The sequence below is a fragment of the Magallana gigas genome, chromosome 1 (assembly GCF_963853765.1).
Source record: "Magallana gigas chromosome 1, xbMagGiga1.1, whole genome shotgun sequence".
In the NCBI taxonomy this organism is placed as follows: Eukaryota; Metazoa; Mollusca; class Bivalvia; order Ostreida; family Ostreidae; genus Magallana; species Magallana gigas.
Genome location: NC_088853.1, coordinates 11,305,552 through 11,316,895, shown reverse-complemented (window position 1 = coordinate 11,316,895; position 11,344 = coordinate 11,305,552). Strand labels below are relative to the sequence as shown.

Sequence of the window (11,344 nt, the reverse complement as noted above, 5' to 3'; positions counted from 1 at the left end):
AAATGAGTATGATTTTTACAGTCGTACGTATCATACAGGTATAGCGGGAATGTCGATTGTTCTCGAAATCTAATCACTTAATTACTTTTTAACAAATTTCCATTCACATTTATATTATCTCACAACAAATGAAATCATTTCAGCTTGCATAAAAATATCATGAAAAATGGACATTTGGCATATTTTCAACAAATTTTACTAGGATACAAATTATCAATGATATCATAAGCAAGTACAAATAAACAATGTTGTATATGTAGCAGAATTATAACGATATTAGTTGCCATCCGCTTAAAAAAAATAAACGTTTATTTCTTATTGATGATTGTTTGTAAAATATGAAAAAAATACATGTATGGAGATTTTTTATTAAAAGGATTTTTTACTTTACTAAAGAAAAGCAACCACAGAGGAGGTGTGATGGTTTTCTTCCAAGTATAGGTTTAGGTTTATTCAAATAACTCAAAGAAAATTTAAGAATTGTAGACATCTTAAGCAATGGCTATAAATACCAAAATTTGGCAGGCAAACCCATACTGAAATACCTATTTTCGGAAGACCAATTCCACTACACCTTCACACCATTTTCCTTGACCGTTGGGGCATGCAATGTGTAATACTGGTAAATGTTTCAGGTGTACATAAATACGGGATGTTAAATTTCATTATAAGAAAATTAATAATAACAAGTACCTGTATATGGCAGATGAACACGACCAGTGCCGAATTATGTGTGTGCGTAAGAGCCCAGGGTCCACGCATCCTAGGGATTCTGTCGTACACAGGTAAATATATTCAAGGTAACATCCGTTCAGCTTAATGATTCCTTTTTATATAGACTTTCCCATGTGTTCTGAAAATGTCTTTATTGACACTGTAATATTCTAACTTAATATTCTCTCACAAACATGGCTATATATAAATCTATACTACATGCACTATATTAAAATTAAAATCTATATTAACATTATAGACTAACAATTTTTAGCTTTAATACCAATAAATCGGAAGAGTTTTGTGTTTTGTTTTATATATTTTAAACACCATTGGTACTTGAAGATTACCAATTTGTTTTTATATTTTCTCAATCAAGCTTCGCTAATTAATAATTAACGAAAATTCCTTAAAAAATTCCAGAAATCATCTGAATATTTTGGATTTTACAATCTTGCGCATGCGCATTACATTCACACTAAATAACGAGAGGCTCTTTATTTGATGTTTCCACAATACAAGTTTAGCTTTTTCAAAAAAGCTTACCGTCTTTAGAGCAAACCTGAAACAGCAATATTAATAGGTCAAAGAAAACTTAATTCTATTTTATAGAAATGTCACCTTCTTCTTCATACCATACTATATGGCTTTTTTAATTTGTGTGTGCCCTTTAAAATGTACTAAATTGAGAAATGCATATCATATGCTTGTAAGCTGAGATTGACTAAAGTAGAAAAAAGAGATCTTAGGAATGGGGACTATGTTTCTTTATGTGAGCATTTCGATATTCAATGTCCAGGGCCACATTTAAAAAAAAAAGTAAAGATTTGTATACACTATTACCAACAATTTGAAAATATATAGGGATCATTCAAAAAGAAGATAAACTTGTGAGCGGTTAAACTTACGCATGTAAACATTTATCTTTTAACTATAAACTTGTTATAATCGTTATAATATGAATACTTACAAGAGAATGTAGATTTCAAACAAACACGAATTACAGGCCTACAATGCTGTCTGACACAACTACTCAAAGTCCAAGCTCCTCTTAAAATGGTTCCAAGGGGGATAAATAAAAAAAAACAGATTAGGAATTGGATATAACTCTTTTTTAAGATAATACTTTGAAAGCAAGATTCTGTCACATTTAAAACAAATTATACCATCAGTGTTTAGCTTTAAAATTTAAACATTTATTATTACGATATAAGAGAGCTTTTTTTTTAGAAGATGAATGTTGTCTAAATATACTCAGAGTAAATCTGGGCCATACTGTCTACTGAATGCTAACCGAATGGTCTGGAAATGTGATTGAATGACATAGCTCTGCCATTCAGTCATATCTCAGTTCACTGAATAGCACAGATTCCCCCTTGCATAGGCGTTACTACAGAATCATTGTTCTAACGTATGTATACATTCTTTTCTAACAGAGAATGGGGGCATAATTCAACCTTGGACATTCATACAAGGCTCCAGAGCAAGTATATCCTCGCCTTGGGTCGGAGATGATGGCAACCCACTACCTAACCTGCCTTCAACTGTCGAAAATGGAAATGTTCCCATTGCTAATTTGCTTTGGTTTAGATCAGATTCACCAACTGCCTTTCGTTATGTTGCAACCACCATCGCTGTAACACTTACTTCATATGTGTGTGAAATTTAAGTTTTATTTTTAGTAAAACTATTAACGCTGTTCTGCCTCGTTATTTATGTTTCCTTTCATTGCAAGTGCCAATCTGCACTTAAACTTGCACTGACTTGGATCCACCAGATTGTGTCTTGCATCTTGGTCTCAGTTTTACTATTTCGGGCTTGAAAGTCGAAAATGAAGGTTATTTTAAAATTAATTAAACAATCATTACTTATCAGATAAAATGTATTTACAGTTTGCGGATACCATATCACAATCATTGAAATAACAAATTTGTAAGCGGTTACTCTTATGAAGGCATAAAATAAGTTTTAAACAAAAACTTGTCCTTTTAAAATGGTAGGAGCAAATCGTTATTATGATGAAAACTAGAACCACTTTCAGTAGACATTGGGCTTTCGTAGGGTAAAATTATGGTGTGTTTTTATTTCGTGAAAACAAGTTTAAAATGACGACTACTCTTTCTGGCTGATTAAACGATTCGATCCCGTATATGCTGTATATTTATTTGTTTAGTAACTAAGCATTTTTGCTATGATAAACGATTATAATAATCCTCCCATGCTTTCGGAAAAATGGCACCTAACAGAAATCAAAAAGGAAAGTATGACATGTTTGTAAATTATAAAAAAAAAAGTAGTGTTTAATATAGCATTGCATTTAAAGCGAACTGATAATAAGTTAAATGTACATAATATAAACTAGAAAACTGACCAGTCAGGAAGGGCCCCGCTATGACAATTAATATACAGAAGTGAAAAAAACTTTTAATTCCACCCTCTTTATATTAACAATGATGAAAAATAAATGCCCGGCATAAGATGTAAAGAACTGCAATATATAGAATCTCATGATTTGTAGTTGGATATGATTTTCATCCAACAATTAAAGTGTTGAACTGAGGGGTAAAAATATAAGGGTGCAGCTCATGGAATGAGAGTTTAATTTGATTACATTTAAAAAAAAAATATGAACATTATATGTAACAACTGTATTTTTAAAATTTCAAGATAATTACTGTCCAAAAACTGTAAACAGTAACCTTATATCTGCATAAAACAGAGATAACCTCATGTCTTATAAAAAAACCTAAATTAAATGTTTATTTAAAAAACAGGTGTTTTATTAAATGTGTATTTAATAAACAGGTGTTTTATAAAATGCAAGCCTTCAGTGAATGCAAATACATTGTATCACCCAGGGTTGTCCTCAACTTCAAAACAAACATCAGTTGCAGACAAAGGTGTTCATTAATCTTCATATGACAGATAGAGATAATCCTCTAAATTTTCTGCAGCAGGCAAGATAATTAAGCCCAGGGGATTAATTGTTCTGCTCTTTCATCCTTTCCTTTAAATTTACAATAAGATTTGTTTTGTTTTTTTCAGAAATGACAGAATGGGGTTATTATCTGATTACCTGTTAAAATTAACAGCATTAATGCAGAAAAAAATAAAATAAATAATTAAAAAATAAAATAGTGAAAAAGGATATCTTAAAATATATCCTGATTTTAGAATTCAATAAAATTATCATAAATCATTGTGTACGGTATTTTAACCAAAATAAAGTATGAATATTAAATTTTAAATCCATATTTCAAAGAATGTACACAATACTACACATCATTCAAAATTGACCTCAACTTCAAAACAAAGTTCATTTGCAGACACAGGCAGTGCAGTAATTAATCTCAATGTGACAGATAAAGATAAAGCTTAGGATTTTCTTCCTGTGGAAGGTTAATTAATCCCAAAGGACAAATATTGCACAGCCTTCCTAGTATACAATGGTAACATTCTCAGCAGTTATCTCTCTTTGCCCATTCATTCTTATGCATAGTTAAGGAATCTACCCCAATACCCCAGCTCCAAACCAGAAGACATAAAGAACCAAACTTAGCATCAAAATATGTATTTCTGCCTACTGAACTACCATACCAAATTTGAACTTGATTGGGCAACCATAAAAAAAAAGTTATTAGAAAAAAACAAAATTTGTGGACGGAAGAGTGACAGACGGACAGACAGAAGAACGGACGGACAGAGTGATTAATATAGGGCACCCGCAAATCCTTGCTGGGCCCTAATGACATGTTATTCATTCACTACATGTACCAGTACATTTGATCGTATCAATTTACAAGCGTTAACTGTTAAGTATGGTGGTTATCCCACCACAATATGGTAAACAATCAGCGGATGGACCATATTATTATACACGAGAAAAATAACATTAGAAATAATAAATAATACACCAATTTATAAATAAATAATTTATACAACCAATGACTTAATTTGTAAATGCTAAAAGAAAAAAGTTTGTTGATGTTCATGTCAAAAATTATAACTGTCATCACGCGTTGGCATAAATATTTTCACCCACTAAAGCATGGTTGTAATTGATGTTAACTTCATCTGGATTCTGTTCAATGAACTGGGAAACAGTTTGACAAGAGAACATAAACTCTTCCTAAAAGCAAGTAAAGAAGTTGATTATCATTTTTTAAAAACAAATACATGGTCACTAATACAAAAAGCAGCTGTTTATTTTTAAAGCCTTGAGTTACATTGAACAGTTTTGTGGTGTGTTTTCTTATTGTTAGCAGCGAGCATAAATCATTGATTAGGTGTTTTAGGCAGTGTAGGAATATATATAGATATATATTTACAAAAACTGATATCATTTCTGGTCGACGCCTCTGTAGCTGTCTGACAATGGTGAACATGTCCACCTCCTGATCCTGTTGTAGTTGTTGTATGGCGTTATACACAGCACAAAACTCTCCACATCTGGACGAACCATCCCTTGAAAAAATATCATTACGAAAGTAAAAAAAAAATTATATGAGTTCATTTATTTTTCATTTTTGAAGCCGTTACATCTATTCCATCAATAGCGCAGTTTTTAATAGCTTTTAACTTATTTTTCTATTTTCAGTTTAGGTCGCCTCATTTGTAAAGAATTTTACTGTAAAATAGAAGTATTTTAAAAAATCATAAAATACGCCAAATACCTTGAAAGAACAGCAATTTTATTTTCAGCATCCACATTTTCATTTAAATGTAAAAGTGAAACGACATCTAATATTGGTCGATATTCCAGTGGAAGCTTGTCATTTGTATGCCATGTATTCATTTCATACAATGTCACGTCTTGCCAGTCACTGGCCTAAAACGGTTTTCAAATCACATCACATGTCTGTTCCCTTCACATTACGATACGACAATTGTGCTTTAAGACATTTGAAAATGACATAAACATGATATAATTATAGCATTTCATCTCGGACGACACAGATGAACAGAATAAAATGTATTTTGAAAAACCTAAATATTTATTTTATTCACAAGATTTTCAAAGTAACGATCCTTTTATACTATACTTGTGTTTAATCACGATGTTCCGCCTAGCAAAATTTCTATGTTTACAGAAAAACAACGTTTAGTAGAGTATTTGTCAGGGAAAAAAGTTCACGGTGGTAGCCTACCAAACCGAATATTTTCGAAAGATATGAACAGTGACAAGCTTTTGTAACCAAAACTAGGGTAGAAAGCTTACTACTGTTTGAAACTTGTACATACCGCAGATGCCTTTATTCGGATGGTAGATTTGATGACATAATCTGTTATTTTGACACCTTCATCTATTTGGACCCTATATTGGAAGATCATATTCCCTCTAGGGGATGGATAAAACCACTCTATGCTCTAAAAACGAAAGTCAATACCGAAAATGTCTACATTATTAAATATTGCGGCAAAGTTGTAATCGTCTGTAAACTTAAATTTTGGGGAAAAAAATACAAAAAAAAATAACGTAACGATTTGTAACATGTGCCATTTCTGTTTTGAAATAACCAGACTGTTGTTTATTTGTTAATTAAGGAGAATACCGTAGTGAATTTCAAGTATGCCGTTTGCGTCGAAAAAAAATTATTGACTCTTTTAACTTGAAATTTTCATTCAGTTGAAAATTTGAGCTCATTCACGGCTGATTTTAAAATAAACATGGATAAAATCTCTAGGCCATATCTTAAAAAAATATTTTAATTCTCAACTTCAAGGTTTATCATTTATAAACAAAGACCTACCGATGGTACTTCCGATAGTGGACTTGTCGAAATCAAAGTACTACATTCCTGGTCAACAAGGAGTCGAATCAGGTCAACCGCCGCCCCTGGGACAGGGTATTGACCAGTAATGACGCAGTCTCTCATCGTGAAGGTCTGATATAAGATTTAACGTTATTTAAGCATGACTGCATAACATTTAATAATAAGTTATATGGTACAACCATACATTGTGAATATATATCTGCATACCATATTCATTCACATCTTCGAAGCGTCCATCTTCTTATTAGTAGTAAAATGTGCTTGTAGAATACGCAGAATTGTTAATCTAAGTTCATCTTAAATAACACGAATCTTACCGATACTGGGGCAGCGTTGTAGTATGTACCTCGGCCTTTTACATGCGACGATAGAATGATCCTAATTCTGTCAGCTAAATAAAACAAGCATAGTTTTAGGTAAATTAATCAATATTATTATTATATAATTAACTACAACACATTATTTGTTCATGTCAACATAAATTATTAATAGAATGTTATCAGTCCAATAGAAATGGTAATTCATTCTGATTGTAAAATATATTCAAGCATTTAAAGGGATACAAGGGAATGAAGACTATGTTAAGGATACGTACCCAAGATTTCATATATATATATATATATATATATATATATATATATATATATATATATATATATATATATATATATATATATATACATATATGGATTAACATAATGTTGCATCAATATATTTTACTTAGTGTCTTCTTTATATAGTCCCTGAACGTAATATTTTTTGTTGACCTCGTAAAATAAATTCAGTATTATGTACTATTCTTAACAGCATCGGATAAAGAACTTAGAGGCAGGGGTATATACTTCATTGATTTTTAAAATCATTGGAGACTAATCTGTTGAACAAAAAGTAAACGCAGTGAGTAATAACTTTATTTATTGATACAATATAAAAAATAATAGTCAACCCAGTAAAACGACCATAAAGGCTAATAACCACCCACATAAACTTCACTTTCATTGGATATGAAACGTAAAAAAAAAATTAAGAAATATGTATTCTGTTTTGATTTCTTTTAATTTTGGAATTATCAAACTTTTTTTTCACATACCAGGCAAAACACTTCCGGTCATATTCAGGGTCATGTTTTCAAATCCACTTGACTTTTCATTTTCTTGAAACACTGGTTTCAAAGAGTCAAGCTCCTGAAATGCAAGTATATGGTTCAAACACACTGCAGCTGATCATTGTGTGACAGTTTTTTTTATAATACAATGCGATATTTCGTAACTCTAATACAGTTATCTTGAGAGCCTTACTTTGAATTGAATTCTCAGATTCGATAAGTTAACTGTGTTATCGGATGACAAAACCGATTTAACTTCATCAATGAACTTTTCTTTTGAAAAAGGATGAATTGTGGCCCGGAAAGATTCATATAATGCACGGTAAAGGAACTTGTATTGATCCTGTAGAATAAAAAAAACTAAAAACTAAACAACGTTCACTTTAATCTTAATGCGTTTATTACGTACAGCTAAATGAACAACGTGAAAATAATCATTTAATACTAACCAGGTTTTGGATAATGTTCATTCGGTCTTCCCTCATTGTGTGAACATACTCTACAATGTTTATACTGCCTTCCTTTATTCCATGTCGGTATAAAGCGTCTAAGGCTATAAATGTCCCGGTACGCCCTATACCAGCACTAAAAATAGTGTAATACATAATAGGCATTAATGACACAATAAAGCATCTAAGGCTAAAAATATCCCATTACGCTCTATACCAGCGCTTAATTTGTATAAAAAAAAACGTACTGCAGAGTCATCAATTGTATGCAGAAATAGTAGATTCAATAATTTCGAACTGTTTCCTTGCTCAAAATATGCTTAACATGAATACGTACTACAAAAGCCAGTCATTGATAAAAAGTCATTAATATGATCAATTCACACAGTGAAATGTATGTTTTATGTAAAATATGATGCAACTAATGTAACATATTGACTATCCTATTAATGGCTAATCGAAATATTAATTTACCACTTTTCTTTACAAAAAACATAAAAAAACGTTCAATAACCACTAAATATACCCAAAAGGCTCTCATATGTCAGTAGTACTCAGGCTAATATATTATTAAAGAGAGTAAAGACATTCAGAACAAAATTGGCAATTTCTTTTTCTTCTCCGTTTGTGTACATATAAGTTATGGTAGTGTGTTTTGTTTATTCATCACACTTCTCCCTTACCTGCAATGAACTAGAAGTTTATTTTCGGGATGTTTTCTCATTGCCTTTGTCACATACTGATGGTACATGAGGAGTTCCAAAGGATCAGGTGTGCCATGATCCGGCCACGATGTGTACTGTAGGTGAGTGATCTGGCGACTTGCTTTGGTCTTAAATTGATGTTATGAATTTTTAAGTATCGAAATAGAAATAAGATAAGAAATGCATATTTTTTTTTTTATATTTCATTATTTATATATGATCATAGCTTTGCCTTCTGAGAGCCTTCGGATCTATTTCTTTACAACAACAATCAAGAACAAAATATTAAGAACTTTTTCCTCTTCCGTTTTTCATAGAAATCTACTGTATTTTTGACAAATTCCTTAATCAAGATCAGTTCCTATTTCAGATTTGGGCGGAATATTTTCTATTTGCTCAAAACGATATCATGTTACATTGCATCTCGTTTTTTTGGTGTTTGTCTGAACTAATTATTCGTTTCATGTCAAAAAAGAAATATAACATACATATAGTTACGTTCCATTACGTTACCTTCAAGTTAGTAAGTTGAAGTTGATGTATTAAAAAGCTGGAGTAGGTTTTCTCCGAATCAAGTTGAATACCAAATATGTCTATCTTGATTTTATCTCCTGTGTTATCCGGCCAATATTTTGCACATTTTATCTAATATCAAAGATAAATGTTAGATTCAGATCAAAACTAAAAAAAAAAAAAAAGCAAACTAGGTTTTGTTATACAATCTTTCGAAATGTCTAAGGTTTTGACGATGTTTACGTAATGTTTTTAATTAGAAAATATTGAATTATTAGCAAGTAAGTTATCATATTTGGCATATTGAAACTAGCCGTTTCGCAATTATTGAAACTAAAATAGGGAAAACAATGATAAGGATTTAGATTCTAAAAAAAACATACTGTTCCTCCTTCCGAAAGATTGGTAACCATAGCAATTACATAAACATCCTCTTGCCAAACCATTTGCCAGAAATCCTCAATCGTGCTTACTATGGGACCTGTAACCCAGTTCAGAATTATATGATATGTAATATTATGTGGATGAAGCAGTAGTTGCACAAATTGATAAGTATAAATATAAATACAGCAAGTCCGTTTTTACCTTGGGCCGCAATATAAGCCGGTTGTCTATAGGTATTCTGTTAAATTAGAGACCGATAAAAATAAGTGAAAAGTCATATAATTGAACAACTACGAGTGCCACAATTGTTTAATAAAGGCAATAAGGCTGTACCAATGACATTTTTAATACCATGTTAAGTATCATGTTTTCATTTACTGATGATGAGCATTTAATATTTGAATGACCGCCTTCCACAGCGTTGAGTTGTTATGAACTGGATTACATTTGTTTTGTTGTGAAAATTAATCTTGATATAAGTCTTCGATACAGAGTTATATTTTGTTAAACAACTTTCATACCATACCCTTGCCTTTTTGTGAGAAAAATCTACTAGACTTAAAACTTTTTTTTCTGTTAAGCTTAACATTAAACTATAATTATACAACTCAGTTATTTACATGGTTTGCACTGAACATAATCATTGAATACTTTTGTAAAAACAATACAAATACTTCTGTCAGCTTCTATGGACAAATACACTTAAATGAATTTTGTTCATTTTATGGAAATGCATGCTGTATATAGAATGTTTAGATATTCAAACTTTTTGATTGTAATTGCTATTTTTTATATTTCTATATACTATTGTTGTCATATTTTATGCGATGACGAATATAAATATAATAGATATTTGATTGTGTAATTACATATACAAATGAATAATTACCTTTATGAAATTAGCATTTATGTAATCTTTTGTCTTTTCTTCGTACCGTAAAATAACTCTTGAATGGTCATCTTGAATTAGATTAATACATTTCCAATTACATTAAAAATATATCAAGATGTACGAGACGCTTACCTGTTGTCAAGGAACAATACCTTCAAATAGTATATGTTTTAATCTATTTATCAAAAATTTAAAAAAATCTTTAGAGGAAATATCACAATGTCTTTACAAAATTTTATCAGTTACCGCCTTAAACGCTTACGTCGTCATTTTTGTTAACATTTCCACTTGTCACAAAACGCGTTATAAAATCCTTAAAAGTTTTGTTATAGCCAAAATCATTTTATTGGGTAAATAATAGAATAATTAACAAATTTAAACCTTTTTTTTAGATTTTTTTTTTATTTTGAAAAGTATTTTTCCTTGCAATTTTCATATGTTGAATTTAACTTACATTTTTAACATTGCATCGCATGTCAAATTTATGATCTACCATGCTCTTATTTCCCTAATTTAATCTTGTTATTTAATTTCAAAACCTAGTTAAAATGCAAATTACTTGAACCCTTTGTGGCACAAGTTTAATCTTCCTGTCTTTGATTATCTGAATAACGCAATCTGTCTACGCTATTTTGTGACAAAGCTCGTATCAATTTAATGATTATCTAACCAGCAGGATCATTTAGTCATTGGAATTTAATCTAGTATCTTAATTGAATGAACGTTTGTCTTACATGGAAAAGTTGTTTTAAATCTATTCTTCGGGATATTTTCTGGCAGTTTGCCAACCGTACATGGTTTGTCTAACT

At 30.8% G+C, this 11,344-nt stretch overlaps 1 protein-coding gene across 1 annotated transcript; it reads right to left on the bottom strand.

Moving 5' to 3' along the window:
• Window positions 1-1,014: 1,014 nt before the first annotated feature.
• LOC105332547 (receptor-type tyrosine-protein phosphatase C) lies at window positions 1,015-11,320 on the bottom strand. Its single transcript, XM_066082819.1, has 14 exons — window positions 11,270-11,320; window positions 9,845-9,881; window positions 9,643-9,740; window positions 9,260-9,391; window positions 8,726-8,874; window positions 8,043-8,178; window positions 7,787-7,936; window positions 7,579-7,672; window positions 6,806-6,879; window positions 6,465-6,599; window positions 5,956-6,081; window positions 5,388-5,542; window positions 5,043-5,178; window positions 1,015-4,843 (listed from the first exon to the last, which is right to left on the bottom strand). The coding sequence occupies exons 3-14, from the start codon at window positions 9,703-9,705 to the stop codon at window positions 4,727-4,729; spliced, it is 1,467 nt and encodes a 488-aa protein (XP_065938891.1). The 5' UTR covers window positions 9,706-9,740; window positions 9,845-9,881; window positions 11,270-11,320; the 3' UTR covers window positions 1,015-4,726.
• Between the last annotated feature and the right edge of the window lie 24 nt (window positions 11,321-11,344).